The sequence below is a fragment of the Argopecten irradians genome, chromosome 1, assembly GCF_041381155.1.
Source record: "Argopecten irradians isolate NY chromosome 1, Ai_NY, whole genome shotgun sequence".
Taxonomy (NCBI): domain Eukaryota; kingdom Metazoa; phylum Mollusca; class Bivalvia; order Pectinida; family Pectinidae; genus Argopecten; species Argopecten irradians.
Window position 1 is genome coordinate 52,347,426 of NC_091134.1, and position 17,086 is coordinate 52,364,511.

The 17,086-nt window shown below is 34.1% G+C and overlaps 2 protein-coding genes across 6 annotated transcripts; both read left to right on the top strand.

The window, feature by feature from the left end:
- Positions 1-4,081: 4,081 nt before the first annotated feature.
- Positions 4,082-9,393, top strand: LOC138332690 (polyprenol dehydrogenase-like). Of its 4 annotated transcripts, none has more exons than XM_069280690.1 (8): positions 4,084-4,299; positions 5,160-5,245; positions 5,971-6,178; positions 6,717-6,751; positions 7,460-7,660; positions 7,933-8,083; positions 8,525-8,593; positions 9,067-9,393. In XM_069280690.1, exons 1-8 carry the CDS (start codon positions 4,224-4,226, stop codon positions 9,105-9,107), a joined length of 867 nt encoding a protein of 288 aa, XP_069136791.1. In that variant the 5' UTR covers positions 4,084-4,223; the 3' UTR covers positions 9,108-9,393. The 4 variants fall into 4 exon arrangements, with proteins under 4 accessions (XP_069136804.1, XP_069136791.1, XP_069136798.1 ...); XM_069280697.1 differs by having other exon boundaries at positions 4,085-4,299; positions 8,525-8,620; positions 9,067-9,179; XM_069280683.1 differs by having other exon boundaries at positions 4,095-4,299; positions 8,525-8,651.
- Positions 9,394-10,137: 744 nt separating this feature from the next.
- On the top strand, positions 10,138-16,574 carry LOC138332719 (retinol dehydrogenase 14-like). Of its 2 annotated transcripts, none has more exons than XM_069280709.1 (8): positions 10,138-10,397; positions 11,842-11,927; positions 12,243-12,450; positions 13,090-13,124; positions 13,300-13,500; positions 13,714-13,864; positions 14,462-14,589; positions 15,762-16,574. In XM_069280709.1, exons 1-8 carry the CDS (start codon positions 10,322-10,324, stop codon positions 15,861-15,863), a joined length of 987 nt encoding a protein of 328 aa, XP_069136810.1. In that variant the 5' UTR covers positions 10,138-10,321; the 3' UTR covers positions 15,864-16,574. The 2 variants fall into 2 exon arrangements, with proteins under 2 accessions (XP_069136810.1, XP_069136814.1); XM_069280713.1 differs by having other exon boundaries at positions 14,462-14,531.
- The last annotated feature ends 512 nt before the right edge of the window (positions 16,575-17,086 follow it).

The window sequence follows — 17,086 nt, forward strand, 5'->3', positions numbered from 1 at the left end:
CTGTGATGGGTATCCATGCAGTGTATTGCCCGAGACCAGCCAGAATTATACGTGTAGGTATGAGAGAAATATTCATATTAAACGTTTTACTATATCGACAACTTCTCTGGTGAATGAAACAAAGATATCTTTATAAGGCCGTATTTGGGTTTAATTACGGGCAGTCGGATGCCGTTTAGGTAACTTTAATGATATATATTAATCATCTTTCAGGCGGTATTGGTGCTACGTCTACTGCTACCTCTACAACTATTATCAACATGCCGTGATGATGATGTCAGATGTTTTAATCTACCATTTCTGACGTCATCGTGTGTCGATCCTGTCCAAAAATACTTGTGTAAAAAGAGTTGTAGAATTTGTTCCTAATAAATCAGGCACACAGATTATCTTAATGTTTTCTATTTATCTAAGTGGGGAAATTTAGCGAAAATTCGTTGTTTATTTCTCCCATTATTCACTGTTCACTGATTTGTCTTCGGTTTAAGCTGTGAGATATTTTTTCTGTCAACCACTAGATTATGACTTTTTGCACGCTTAACCTTTTGAACCTGAAGTAACAATTACGTGCCCTCATAACTTCAAGTGGTGTAACCGTGAAATGCATTGTCGATGACATTATCAATGTTGATGTGAAGTCTACGGAACCATGTTCATGTGACGCGAAAATACTTCTTTTAAGACTATTGTTGTTTTTTTTATATGAGAGAAAAAAGTCATTCCCTACCTATGAGGGTATGACGACAAAATCACAACCCTCGGGGGAGTACATGAATGTTCAACTCTCGGGCAGCCTCGGGTTGCACGTTCATGAATTACCCCTCGGGTAATGATTTCGTTTTCACACCCTCTAGGTAGGGAAATATTCTATAAGCCCACTATCTGATGATGGTGGACTATTCAAATGCCCATGCCCCATGTCCGTCGTCCGTCTGTGATCCATAACTCCGTCCTTATGTCCGCCCTTCTTCGTTTCAACCAATTAAGCAGTATATAAAGTATATACATGTATTCAGTTTATTAAACAACAACATATTAATTAAACAAATATGGTAAGTAACAAAAAAAATAAAAATTAATTTGCCATGGTTACTCCTCTATGGATATATAAATTTATTTTAGGAATAAATTTCATATTGATATATATTTTCTATATAACTGTACAAGGGAGATAATTCATTAATAGACAGAATAATATAATAGTAGTAAGATAGTAATGTAATATAACAGACTAGAAAGCCATTAATACTTTTTTTTAGGTTTTCTCAGTTTTAATGGGTACATAATCCAGTGATTCTGCTTATGTGTCGGACCCGTCCTTTTCTATCCATCCTACGTCTGTTAACAATCCTAGTTACCGCTTTTTCAAAAGTACTAAAAGGATCTACTTTCATTCAAGTATGTTCCCCTTGGTCCTTATTTGTTTATATTGCATTTTAAGCCCGATTAGCCGACAGGCAGCAATCTTGGTAGTTGAAGTTTATTACCGCTGAAAAAGGTGCCAATGGAATCTTTCTCAAATTGCATTTGTAGTTTGCATTTGAAGTTTGAAAAGCAGAGTAAAGATCCAGCTTTCCATTGTCAGACAGAGATCCTTCTTTTGTGGTCGCCAATATCCCTTTTGGATCTCTTGTTTTATTCCTAAATATGTTCTTCTGGATGAGAGGTGAATTAAAACCACATGTGATTGTTGAATATAATATACATTATTATATAGAAAACAAATAATCCCTATTCGGACAATTTAATGACCATTATAAAAACCTCGTTTTCTAACCAAACCTCATTCCCGATAGTACAGGAGTCAAATGACTGGAGTATCGAGAATATTCACACAAGATCACGAACTACCGATAAGAATTAACTTTAATGCTAATCATATGTGATAGAATTGCCGACTTTGATGGACGTTTTTAATGTTTGTTCATAACGAAAGCAAAACCCTTATATGATTCTGTTCTAGTTTGTTTAAAGAAACAAGAAGTTAGTTTTAATCACCTGTTGTCATCTGAAGTAGGACTTTTGTCATTAACTTTTAGTCGTAAAAGGAACACAATTTATCCTGATATCTTATTCCAAAATGAAATTGTATCAAATGTAACGTCACATAAACACCTCGGTATATTTTTCTCTGCAGATGGTAAATGGCATCATCACATTGATTATATTTATGATAAAGAATGTAAACGTCTTAATCTACTAAAATCAGTAAAATATAAAATGAGCCGTAAAACACTAGTCACTTTGTATACCTCTTATATTCGACCTATTTTAGAGTATGGTGATATTATTTTCGATATCTGTACCCAAGAAGAAGCAAATTTACTAGAATCGATACAAATTGAAGCTGCCCGCATTATCACAGGACTGCGTAAGGGAACCTCTCACTATAAACTTTACTGTGAACTTGGTATGGACACCCTTGCTGCAAGACGGAAAAAATATAGACTAATACTCCTTTATAAAATTCTCTTTGGAACAACACCAAATTATCTTAATGAACTAATTGAGCCATACTTTAATAATGCCAATCCGTATCTACTACGTAATGATAGAATGTTTACTATTCCACTATGCAGAACCAATATCTATACAAAAAGTTTCATTCCAGCCACATTGAAAGATTATAATGAACTTACAGCAAGGTATGACCTCACCAGTGTTACATCAATCTATCAGTTTAAAAAACTTTTAAAAATGTATTTAAGTGATATTAGATTAGAAAATGTTAATTATGATTATTTTAATGCTGGCACCAGGAAAAACAATATACTCCTTTGTCAGTTAAGAAACAATATGAGCAATCTTAACTCTGACTTACACAGAGATCATCTTACTGAATCTCCAGCATGTACGTGTGGTAACGGCCATGAAACAGTAGAACACTTCTTCTTATCATGTAGTAAATATGATGAACCCCGAAGAATACTAAGAGAGAAATTACTCGGTCTAAATCAAAATCATAATCATTATAACTTAAATATGCTTTTGTCTGGCTGTGAAACTTGTAATAAATTAACCAATTTAAGCATATTTGATAGTGTCATTGAGTTCATTAGATCTACCAATCGATTTTTACCTGTATAGATCTCGATATCATCCCAATATTGATCTGCGATCTGCTTTTTATATTTTTCCTTACTAAAAATAGCATTAATAGATAGCACACTTTATTTTAATTATGGTCACATACTCTACTCCCCCTTCTCCCCCCTCCCCCTCTTTTCTGATTGGCATGTAATTTATGGCACCTGATTTATATTGTTTAACATATTATAGTGATATATTCAAATTATCACATATGAAAGAATACATAACTGTTTGTTTATGTAATAAGTAAGGTTTGTTTATGAAATAAGTAAGGACAATATCAAGATAATGTATTTATTCAAAATTTCTTGAATCTAAATTAACTTCATCTCATTCAAGTCCATTGATATTAATGATATATTTCATCTTCAATGATAGTACAGTTATTTTATTACTAAAACTTGAATATAATATCCTTGACTGGATCCAAAAATAACATAGGTAGATGAACACTGGCAAATAAGCCATTATGGACATTTAGGTCTGTATCCTATGTGTGGATGGATCCAGTCATTTATATTGTATTCTAATCTCTAAATTATGATTATATATATTTTAAAAAACAATAAATTTCGCACATAAGTATATTGGAGATGATATCTTAAATACTGTCCTTAACCCAACATTATTCATCAATACAATTGCTACAGTATATGTTCATGAATATGTTCAAAATTAGAATTTTGTTGAATCATATGTATATAATCATTGTTACTAGGAGAAAACTAATATAGGCAAAGCCTGTTGTTTAATCCTTTTTCGTTATTCGAAATAAAATTTGTTGAAATTGAAATTGAAGTAGGACTTTTCTTGTTAGTAGTCAATGAATTTGAAATCATATCGTTGCTAAGGTAACATTGCAGTGCGTAAACGTGTGACAAAAACACATCAAGAAAGGATAACTCTGCGTTGCGAAAGGATTGATCGACTAATCAATAGATCATTCTAAATATAGCACACCACACGGCACAACTTCCAATAGCTGAACATAAAGCCTATACCAACATATACACTCTATGTTTATAATCGTATACACATACCGGTACACATATGTGAATGTGAACCTCTACCCTGGGTCACAGTGAACGTATAAATCGGGAGGTATGTGTAGTTCAATATAAACATTATCGAGTATGGGAGGTCACCAATCCTTCCCCAGAGTTACCCTACCAAAGGAGAGGGTTGCCATAGTAACCGGTGCCAATACAGGTAGGTAACTTTATAAAACTCTAAAACATTTGATTGGATTCCAACCATAATTTGTATGTGTCTAGCTTCTCTACTGTTTTAACTTACCATCTATCTCACTAAATATTCTACCGACATATATTGTAGTCTGTTTTATAATGAACATGATGTGTTCAAATCGTCCCTGTTGGTTTTAAACATTCTAATACTGTAAATATTTAACCCTGGCATGGCCGCCAGACCCTAAGTTGCTGATAAGACTTTCTCAGCAGAGTTCTTTACTAGATTATCTCCCCCTAGTTTATAACTTAGAATCAGGCATGTAGTAGAGACAAAAATAATCAAGCCAAATTTTAGTGATTTTTTTTAATATTCTAGAAACTGGTGGCCAGTCTAATACTGTAAATATTTAACCCTGGCATGGTATACTAGAGGAAGGCAGGATTTACAGGATGTTGTGTGGAAGTAAACAAGGCAAATGTTTACATACATATACAACACAAACACTCCTCCTTATAGTTAATGGTGGTCAGTTTGATTTATGAATTCATTTCAAAACACCGAGCTTTATGGCCATTCTCTTATATATATGTTCATGACTGAGGATATCTCAACTACCAATTAGAAAAAGAAATGCTGAATAACCTCCAATACAATGGGCTTTGGATTTTTTATATTGATGTTTATATCGCATTCCATTGACTAATAATTATAAAACTTCACCATTACTTAGTGTTTGAAGAAACGTTGACATAATTGATCATTGACATTATAAGGAAATTTCTTTTTTTCTGAGCTTCCTCTCGTTTTAAACGAATGGATTTTTTTTTCTAATGTCTATTTTTTTTCAATAAAATATTCAATATGATTAATGTTCGAAGGTATTGGGTATGAAACAGCCAAATGGATAGCAATGATGGGGGCTACGGTCATACTGGCATGTCGGTCAGAGGACAGGGCGAGAGAGGTAAACTTTTAAGTTAAAATATCACTTAAGAAAAAGACAAATATCTGTTGTCATATTTATATTTTTCTATGCATTTTGTATTGAGTATCAAATTAAGTGAACATTTAAAACTCAATTACGTTATGACGATCGCTAACTAGGTATACATTTATCATTTTACAACGTGCTTTTTATAAAGTACATATTTTTTTATTAATATTATGATTGATAATCACGTTCGTAAATATTTTCATACCGATAAACACGTTATTCTGCATTTGCATTATTATAGTTATCTGCACTTGCGGGTAGGTATTGATTGAGACGTCATGTGTTTGCGAGCGTATCGTCATAGTTTTCGGAGAAAACGACGTGAATTGCGCTCAAAAAATAATGACGTCACAATGGATACCTACCGGCAAGGGAGCTAACTCTGTGTATGCAAAGACGGAATTGACTTTCAAGGTTTGTCTAAGGTTCAAACCAGTAGGCCTATTATTTTCGATGGTCAACTTCTGATTACTGGAATGTTCCGTATTCCTCAAACTAGTGACCTGGTCCCTTACAGTTTGAGATCAAGTTCTTTTACTGGATGTCACATACTTTTTCGAGACAATAATCTGCTTATCCTACCACTCTAACTTATTGCTTTAGCATCTCCTGACGTTTTTATTCACCGGTTTGCCTTTTGGGCTAGTAATATCCAACAGGGCTGCATATAACCTTGTCATGGTTGGTTCATATAGGCAATGGTACGAATGAATACAGATTTCAAACTGGAGAAAGAACGAAAGACAATCGGAGTGGTTGACTATCCGGAACTGAGCCTAGAGTTTATGAAATTAGACTGTGCCAGTCTAGAGTCGGTGATGGACTTTGTCGAGGAATTCAAACTTTCTGGTCGACAACTACACGTCCTCGTGTGTAACGCTGGTATCGGTCTTCATAAACAAGGTAAATTATGATTGGAATCTTTTATGAGAAAAAATGAAATATTTTAAAGATGGAAATAAGTTCAGTCATAGACGGACCGCCATTTTTTTCTACAATAATGTTGAATATTGATAATCGAATAAGCAATATCAGGCTTGAAATCAAAGACACGGCAACGCAATCATATCACCCACTTAAATGTAATTCGATTCTATTTTGTATTTACACATCACAGAGTTGTCTATGCTTTGGGATAGGAATTGCTGCTATTACACCCTGTATTTGTAACGACGTCATTTTTACACACGAATGAACGGCGTAAAATCATTATCTAGTCTCCACCAGATAACACTGTAATATGAAAAGATAGACCAAACAAGAACTTGTACTCATCATCAAGTCACTTGTGACCGAGAGTCTACTTCTGATAAACATCCTATTTTGATTGTCATTTGGAAATACTCTCTCTAGATTCGTCTTCAATGTCTGTATTTCAACAGCAAATTCAAACTTTCTTATTTCAATCTCGTTTGATCGATTCAATGAATATTTGTTGTAGAGTATACTGGAGACGGATATGAACTGATGTTTCAGGTAAAACAGACTTTCATTAAAACGTATACAAAATATTTTCTTTTTTAAGTTTGTATTTTACCCTGTCAAGTTTGATTAATGATAAAGATCAGTATTTTTAAATGGAGTTCATATTTTGTTATTTTTGTTTGTTTGTTTGTTTGTTTGATTAATTAACATCCTTTTTAGCAGCTATGGACATGTAAGGACGGCCTCCCATGTATGCGGTGTTTTGCGAGGTGCGTGTTTTGGGAGACTGCGGTATATTCGGTTGTGTCTTCTTGTATAGTGGAACTGTTTCCCTTTTTATAGTGCTATATCACTGAAGCATGCCGCCGAAGACACCAAGCATCACACCCCACCCGGTCACATTATACTGACAACAGGCGAACCAGTCGTCCCACTCCCTGTATGCTGAGCGCGAAGCAGGAGCAGAAACTACCACTTTTAAAGACTTAAGTGTGTCTCGGCCAAGGGAGAGAACCCAGAGCCTTCCTCACAGAGGCGAACGCTCAACTCAAGGCCAAAAGAAGGATGCCAAGTTAGGCCAAAAGAAGGATAAAGTTAGTTAGGAGAGAAAAGATAAGTTCCTAAATTTAGTCGCCTTTTACGATCATGCAATAGGGACAGCAGGTACAATTCTAACGCCCTACCTGCAGGGCAGCAATTTTTGTTATAAAATTTGATGTTTGGGGCATAATAACGAATAATGCTGGTTTCCTTTAATAGGTGAATTACCTTAGCCACTTTTTACTGGCGGCACACCTGCTACCTATATTGAAGACTTCAGGAGAAGACTGCCGGATTGTACTCGTGTCTAGCGAGGCCCACCGTTTCTGCGAGTTCAACTTGGACACAATTCAAGGAAACCAATTCAATGAAGAAACTTTCGGACGATTAACCTTTTACGGAAATTCTAAAGCTTTCCAGGTAAAGTTAATACAACATATATCAGCTCTTCGTTTATAGCTACTAATGAATACAATTATGGCCTAAATTGGATCGAATAGATATAAGACATTTTCTCATCCGCATCACTTAGCTGTTTGTTTTATTCATAATCCAACATATCAGCCAATAGTATTAATAAAATTATTTAAATATTTTAAAACAAGCGACAGAGTCGATATTGATGGGGAAGCGTCCAAAAAAGCTTTACTATATGCATTTTATTTCTACAGCATTTGTTTTTTATTTCACAGATAATGCAGATGTTCAGTATGAACCGACGACTTAAAGCCTCAAATGTCACAGTAACAAGTCTACATCCGGGCATGGTGGAAACAGAGTTACCGAGGAACTTCCAGGATATGAAGACATTTATTTGTTTTACAAGTGTAACAAAATGTATTGGTGAGTATGCAAACTGATAAAATAGCGTTCAAACATTGGCTTTTGATAGTGTATAGCTGGTGCAATAGTTGTTTAAAAAATCTAACAACTTCAAAATAGCTGCTGGTTTTGAAAGTGCAGACCAACACATGTGTTTAAATAAAATAGTTTTGATGTTTGCATATGTAGTACTTTAAAAATGCACAATAATGCTATGTCTTAAAATGATACATATGTACAGGTAGTTCGTTACAGTGCGCAGTAATACTTTGCCTTAAAATGATAAGAATACGAATTTAAAACACACAATTGGTTACCACTATTACTTTATTTCGGATTTTGACTGGTCGAAAGGTTACCTAATTAGATCTAGTACTACCCACTTCCAGTGACCGTCCAATTAGCAGCGGTAGGGTCCTTTCTGAAGGTCATTAAGTTTCCTAGCTACTTCTGTTTAAACAGGTAAACTAAAGAGTCCTTATGAAGGAGCTGAGACTAGCATTAATGCGGCAGTAAATCCGGAACTGAAAGGTGTCCGTGATGTTTATTATGATAACTGTAAGCCTGCCAGAATCCACAGAGTAGTAGCGTAAGTAATGGACAATAATACTAGTAGCTTTTAATATCGTACTCGGGAGGGGTAGAGTACTTCCAATTACAAGAAGTATCAATTTCATCTATCTTTTTTTATTATGTTTTTAATACAATGCAATTATTGGATTTTTGTAGTGTTTTGTCACTTTCTGCTTTTGATCTGGACTATTTTTTTTATGTTTTAGTTACCTTCCACAATATGGTGTAGCCAAATTTTGAAATATACTCGTAACCAGCGTAGTTATGTTCTTAACATGCATTATCATTTGTATGAAAGAAAAGCTATCGCAGTATTTTTACAAATACTGAATATCTGCCATCATAATGTTTAGATAAAATGATAAATATTAAATTCGTCGTAGGACAATATGATGTTTATTGTATCGTTTTACGTATTTGAATCATTTCAGGAATACACAAAATCAGGAATCTTTATGGACATACACGTTAGAGTGTTTAAAGAAGAGGCTAGTCATTTCAGACGACATCATAAAAACTTTGGAAGGCGAGCAAGTGTTTTAATATATCGCTAGGATTGAAAAATATTCACAGAGATGACTTTTCTATATTTATGTTTTTTAATGAATCCTCATTGATGTTGTTGAACACGGCGACAAAACTTTATTTCTCCCACTTTTTATTCCTTTTTATCCCAATTGGGAACTGCGCTATATCTGCAACTTTCTTGAATTCTCGAGACGTAGATGGACTACGAGCCAATAAACAATACTAATCGATATTTTTTTTTATTTCTTTTCGTTCGGTATTATCATGTTGAACAAGTATGAAAATTAAAGCTTACTTTCAAATACACCTAGATCATCCTAATATTAATTTTGAAGGGGTCATTATGGTATTCTTTGATGTTTAATGTGTACTTTGTATTCACTAATATTCAAAAAGTATGCAGCAGTCAAAACGTTAATTAAAACCCATGAATATTGGTTTTACAGGATTCTGATAACTTGTTAATATTAAAACAAAGTGTTCCTCTTTCTTGTTAACCCATGTCGATTAATTCTTCATTAGTAGTAAAATGATGACTTTGTATGCTTTTATAAAGTACGAGAGTCGGTACCTTCAAAGTCATTTGTCATTCTTGATAAGCATGTTTCATACATAGCTGTTTTTACGTTTCATCCCTCTACGTATATTGCAATATTTTATTTTGTTTTTTAGTCAGTTCTAAAATAGTTCTAAAGCATGTAACAGGTGCAAAATATAATTCATAAGACAGATAATGTCTATTATAGGGTTTTTGTTTGACGGCGATGATGATGACGACAACGACGATGATGATCAAAGTCCGAATGACAATTGTATCTCCTGCCATTTGATATCCTTGCAGTGCAATGATCTGTAGATGTATATTACATTGTACAGGAATAGTTATTGTTATAATATTTATTTGTATTAAACGACCACTTCTTAAATGTTTTTTTTCTTTCTTTTACAAATACTTATTACTACCATCCTATATATTCCACGTTTTTAACTATCTTATTGATACTTCCGTTACTGCCAATCTAATCAAACACAGGTGTATTGTTTACCTATCGTCTACCTAAGTGTAAATGTACAAAATATGTTATCAGCCACCCGGGGTCAATATATAGCTTGGTTGGTAGTAGGGTGGATTTCGCCTACTAGTACAATCTACCGAATATGGGAGGTCATCTGTCCTTCCCCAGGGTTACCCTGCCAAAGGAGAGAGTTGTCATAGTAACCGGTGCTAACACAGGTAGGTGAATCCATTATGAAATAAGCGGTAATTGTGTGGTCCGATAACATCAGCTGTTATTACATTTTTTTATCCAGAACATGATGTCCTACTTTTTAAGTTGTTGTAATGTCTTTGTTACCAATTAGGCATGTTGTGCATATGTGTAGTATTTTAAAACATAATGATGCACTAATTACGTAATCCAATGGAGTGTGTAAACAGGCTTTTTGAAAACGTATTTCAACGTAGAAATTTAAAAATATATATGTCACGATTCCTTAGATAACGAGGTGTGTCTAATAACATACAGAATAACATACACAACTTGTTTGCGGTATTTCTGTATCATAAACTGCAATTGTGATCAAAGAGAGATTTGTACGAGGGAAGTCGTCATGTAAAGGTTAATAACATTTATCGAGTGTATTTCTATTCTGAGCGACAATACAACATACACGTGATACAGGATACCCCTGACGATTTAAATATCTGAGAAGTTTTACACAACATTCCGCTTATAATAGTCAAGAGATTATGTATAAAGAAAAAATTGTGCGGCTCGTGTAATACCATGACTCTTATGGCGAGGTCTGAACAGGTAATGTTATAATGTTACTGTCGTGTATAAAACAATATATAGATTTATACATAGTGTGTAAATTACTGCATGCTAATTGTGATTGATTTGTTTTAAGCCTTGTATCTAATTAAACAACATTCTACTTTAAAAAACTGCAAAACTGTTGTAGTAGGATAAATCAGTTTTATCCACGAAAGCACACATTTGTGTAACTGGACCAAAACATTTTATTTTAAAAACATTGCGATAAAGAACAGCACCATATTATCATAATGAAGATGACTTGTTTACAAAACATGAATGTAATGTTATAACAAGTTCTATATTGACTAATATCAGGGTCTCAAACCGAGAGGCTGGGTAGTGATGATAAATTAATCATGCGATTTTTATCACGTGAAAATCGGATACAACGAAATATGGTAGGATAAAACTGATATCATAAACAGTAAATGCTACCAACTTAAATCTCTTTAAACGTAATGTTAATATTTATCCTAACAAGTTTGGAAATAAAATATTTATTATTTTGTACATTCCGTTCGTTGAAGGGCCTGTAATTTTTGAGGATTTTTTCTCCTGAATCCATGGATAGATATAACGACAGTGATAGTAACCCCTGGAGTACTGAGGATGTGATTTGTCAGTATTTTTGTGAAATAGTGAACAAATTAGCTTTGAAATCAACTTATCAAACTCACTTTTTTCAGACCAAATACTGTCAATGTATCCTCGCATAAGAAAGCATTAATGTTAAGCATAAGGGAGATTAATGGGGTCTTTGATACACCACACGATGTCAAAAAATAAAGCAAGAATGCGAGATGAAATAAGTGAAAAGAAAAATAATATGCTTAGAACATTGTGTCTTTATATCAACAGGTATTGGGTATGAAACAGCCAAATGGATAGCTATGATGGGTGCTACGGTCATACTAGCCTGTCGGTCAGAGGACAGGGCGAGAGAGGTCAGTTGCTGTAAGATAATATAAATAAGATAATACAAACCTCCGGCTTCAAAATACCGTTGTGGATATTAGCTAGTCAATAAAACCGTATGTTAATTGATAACATTAGTCATTTAAAAACATCTGTTAATCTGCCTGTCTTGTGGAAGACAACATTTAGTTTGTGTTTCATTTTAGTTGACTCCGAAGTCCTCTAAAAGTTCCTAAATCGTTGTATGAAAAGGTCAGTAGCATTTGATATTGCCTAAGCGTTAGTCATTGGTAAGCGACAATTGTAATTGATTTGATCTGGTTGTTCTTCAATCGCTGGAGCAGGCAATGGCGAGAATGAACGCAGAATTCGAGGCGGAGAAAGACAGAAAAACACCAGGCGTGGTTGACTATCCGGAACTGAATATAGAGTTTATGAAATTAGACTGTGCCAGTCTACAGTCGGTGATGGACTTTGTCAAGGAATTCAAACTTTCTGGTCGACAACTACATGTCCTCGTGTGTAACGCTGGCATCGGTCTTCATAAACAAGGTAAATTGTTCAGAAACATATCCATGACAGTAAATGTTGTCTTTGCGTAACTATTTAAACGCATATGTATTTCACCAAAAAAACCGACTTTTTAAGATATTTCTTTAAACACTGTGAGGTTTAATGCATTGTCCATTTAATACATCACCCTATGGCGAGGAACACAAGGGTGAATTATATCTTACACTCATTTCTATTGATGAGAAGTTTGAGGTTATTTTTCCATAGACGAAAGAATTGTTTGCCGAGAATTATGACGTCTTACATACAGAATGTTTTCGATTGAAATTTCAAAAGCGTCACAGTCATTGGACAATTTGAACTATTGGATAAGATATCAGTGCACCTCAATGGGATTTGTTTTATTGTTAAATTAAATAAAAGTACGAAAGCACAATTAGTAGCTCATTGAGTTATTCAAATAAAATTATAAGCATTATTCTCAATATCTTTTGAGTTTATGAAGTTCGTATCTATGAACAAGAATGTCCATCTGTTTTTTTGTTTTTGTTTTTTTTAGTTCTTTATCTATGACTTCATAAACCCAAAAGATATTGAGAATAATGCTTTTTAAAAGTGACTACCCATCGTAGCCGAAGAGCTTTCCATTAATATAGCCTAATCATATCTGTTTTGCAGCATACACGGAAGAGGGATATGAATTGATGTTTCAGGTAATTTTCTTTTAAAGTTTTTTTTATCTATTTGGAAATTTACATATATTTGCATCAGAGTAAACGAATAAAAATAAACATTGTTTCATACCCTCATCTATCCTCTTTTGTATTTTATCGCATGACATTCAACACCTGAGCGGATCTTTGACATGTTTGTCTTTTCGATACACAGGTGAATTACCTGAGTCAGTACCTACTGACGGCACACTTGTTACCTATAATGAAGACATCAGGAGAAGACTGCCGGATTATACTCGTGTCGAGCGAGGCCCATCGTTACTCCGAATTAAACTTAGACAGAATTCAAGGAAAGCAATTCAATGAGCAAAATTTTGGAAGAATTCTGTATTACGGCAATTCGAAAGCATTCCAGGTATCGTATTTGGCTTAGAGATGTTAAACAGTAAGCGATCAATGGAATCGTATGCAAGAACACGAGGCTGTTATAACGCGAAATTGTTAGTTTGTAAAAATGGATCATGCTATTGTATTTTGGATGTCAATTTCTAATCTCAGCAAGGTTTAAAAAAAAGACTCCCCAGTTAATTGACATTTTAATTTTTTTCTCCAAATGAATCATTTTTAGATCATGCAGATGTTCAGTATGAACCGACGACTTAAAACCTCAAACGTCACAGTAACAAGCTTGCATCCGGGCATGGTGGAGACGGAAGTGTCGAGAAACTTCAAAGATATGAAGACATTTTCTGTCTTAACGAGTCTGACAAAAATGGTGGGTAAGTAAAATATAAAAAGTAAACTAGTATTAGGTAGCAGGCCTACAATGTATAAGTTACTGTTTGTTGTCATTCAACATGACGGTGTCGTCTCCTCCTCTTTATCAGTTATCACTAGTCACCCGATGGCACGTTCCTTCCGATCAATAAGAGTTGCCTCCCCTAGTTTGTCGTCACTTACCTACATATATTTGGTATTATCCCATAAAAAAAGTTTTTTTAAATCTTTTCTTTTAATATTAAAAGTTCGACATTGTGCTATTTTAATTTCCAGGTAGAGTTGGCAATGTGATAAAATTAACAGCACTATTTATTATATCCCTGACGATTTAACACTGTATAATGGCCAAGAGTTTACGTATATAGAAAACACTGTGCGCGTTCCTTCCGGTCAATAAGAGTTGCCTCCCCTAGTTTGTCGTCACTTACCTACATGTATTTGGTATTAAGCCAATAAAGTTTTTATATGTTTTCTTTAAATATTGAAAGTTTGACATTGCGCTATTTTAATTTCCAATAAAAGTTGGTAATGTGTTAAAATTAACAGTACTGTTTAAGCCAAATATTTTATTTTTTTTTATGTCTTTTTTACAACAGGTCAAATGAAAACACCATTTGAAGGAGCAGAAACTACCATTAATGCAGCAGTAAATCCGGAACTAAAAGGTGTCCGAGACGTTTATTATATTAACTGTAAACCTGCCAGTATCAACAGTCGAGTGACGTAAGTAATTATAATAGATATAGGATAGTTAGAAGACGATAACGTTATTAATTAAGTTTTAAATTTGTTTGATTACAAAACATTAAGTTTTGAAAAGAAATAGAGATTATTTTCAACCTCTTTGAGAGTTTATTTGTAACAAATACGAAAACAAAAATAACATTCACTAAAGTGTCAACTTTTAAACCGTAATTGAACTACAATCTCATATTCTTCATTTCAACAGGAAGATATAGTTCCGATTGTTGAATGTTATAGCTGCAGTTTGGTTTGAAATACAACAATGACACTTTTCAATTATTTTCAACATATATTTTTTTTTTCAATTTGATAATATATATTAATAATGTCCATTTCGAATAAAAATTGAGATAACCAAGGCGGAACGACTACCGGTATGTATCGTTGTCAGGGTAGTGATGCGGTCCGTAGTGAAGCGAGCCGCCATATTTGATTTTCAACCGAGGAAAGTGACTGTGATAAAGCCTATTGATGGTATGACCGTTGAGCTGCTGAATGTTTGTTTTGTATGTATCGGTCAAAGAACGCGATATACACTAAATTCTTCGCAGTCATGACTTATTTTATTGCACGGAGGATAGACAAGTGTTTGCGTGTGTGTAGGCCTATTTTGAATGCAAAGACGGGGCCATTTAAGCTGATGATACTGTTTCGGATAGGCTACCTGTAATGTTTTTTTTTCTGGAAACCTGTATATGATCTGTTAACCTATTGTTCGCTTAGACGCTTCCAGAATTATTCACCGACAATCGGATGTTCTGTATATTTAGATGAGATGAGTGACCGTACACACATGTACATCTAACGTAACTATGGGATTCCCCGAACATTCCTGAGGAAAGCCCCCCGGTTGTAGCCCCGACCAGCGATTCATTTTGTAGTTTATTACCGTTACAATGCTTGAACACATGTTTTGTTTTAATGTCAAATACATATTTAATTGGATCTAATAAAAACTCTTTATTGTTATTTTAAAATCCGTCAGTTTATGACGCAAAATCTTAATGAAGCGTGAACTAGAAGTAGTCCGAACCTGCACTGCGTTTGTATTCATACGTCATTGCGTTTACGCTAATTTGAACGCAACTCCCCTCCCGTTGACTATATAGGGGCATATGTAAATATAATCTCATATTCTTCATTTCAACAGGAAATATACAAAACCAGGAAACGTTGTGGACATACACACAGCAGTGCCTCACTAAAGGTGCTTTTCTTCCGGACGATATCATAAAGTGTTTGGAAGGGGAATAACCACGGACCTCTATTTGATGTTAACTTGTGTTTTTTTAGTCCGCCAAAACTTGGAATATTCTAAATGTCAAACATCCATATGAATACAGAGAAATGGAGCGTAGTGGAGTTTAGACACTGGATTTCCGGCGGTGACAGAGAAATTAGCAAAGTCGCTTGAAAACTCGACGTTAATTAACATTCATATCCATTTACATGTAAAAACATTAGTCTTATTATGTATAGTTCATGGATAACATAAAATAATGCTGAGATGCGTTTGCAAAACAGTAAAGTGTTTTGTTCATAAATGGTGCCTACAAGAAGCTAACTTTGTTATTTCAATCTCAGGGATGTTGTTCTTCAAAGACAGCGTTTGTTCGTGGCCACACATGCCCTCAGTAGCAGAGAAAGACGCCTCAACACGTTTTGCTAGTACATGTATATGTACATATACCGTCGAGAAAAGTTCAACGTATTTGTATAGCACATATATATATATCATGATAAGACAATCAAGGAAGTGACATTTACATGTATATCAAATAAATTAAAGTGGAAGATGCTATTTATAATAGATCTCGGGTAGCATATGTATGCATGTATTGGATTCATTGTATACAGTCAATTTACAATATACTGCATCTTAGACTTCTGTGAAGGCCAGTGGTGATGTGTAATACATTGAGAAATTAAAATGTTGTGGTTTTTTTTCAAAAACATTCATCTTAATCATCTTCGCGTTGGTTTTTTAGTTTCACGGAGTTAAGTATGTTGCAGATCTATATGAAAATGTTACGCTTATGTGTCTTTCATGATTACATTTCTTATGTTGGCACTTCATTTGTGGTATCAATGCCGCCATGATATAAAGTCTATGAATAAAACTAGGATGAGATCATAAAATTAATAAAATCAAAACCAATGTTATATCGGTATCATTTTGGTACAAATCAAAAGTTTATAAACACACCATGTGATTTTAAATAGTGGCTACGTAACGAATGGTTCCCCCTTCTTCATCAGGCCAGCGCTTATTCATAAACAGGGTGTCATAAATCATTTTAAGTTTTCCAATTCAGAAAAAAAATGTTATTCGTGATAGATAAATTAAACCAAATTGTTGGCGTTATGGCTTCTAACTCTCGGTTTTTAAATCATTTAAATTGAATGTATATATTCAAAAATATTCAAAACTAGGCCTAAAAATAGATACAGCAAAATCAGATCCATATCAATGACGT

Bases quoted from the DNA above. Each gene is read 5' to 3' on its own strand.
- LOC138332719 (XM_069280709.1), top strand. From the start codon at position 10,322: ATGGGAGGTCATCTGTCCTTCCCCAGGGTTACCCTGCCAAAGGAGAGA. The intron at 11,928-12,242 runs GTCAGTTGCTGT...TCGCTGGAGCAG, and splicing joins CAGAGGACAGGGCGAGAGAG to GCAATGGCGAGAATGAACGC. The intron at 14,590-15,761 runs TAAGTAATTATA...ATTTCAACAGGA, and splicing joins GTATCAACAGTCGAGTGACG to AATATACAAAACCAGGAAAC.
- LOC138332690 (XM_069280683.1), top strand. From the start codon at position 4,224: ATGGGAGGTCACCAATCCTTCCCCAGAGTTACCCTACCAAAGGAGAGG. The intron at 5,246-5,970 runs GTAAACTTTTAA...TGGTTCATATAG, and splicing joins CAGAGGACAGGGCGAGAGAG to GCAATGGTACGAATGAATAC. The intron at 6,179-6,716 runs GTAAATTATGAT...TATTTGTTGTAG, and splicing joins TATCGGTCTTCATAAACAAG to AGTATACTGGAGACGGATAT.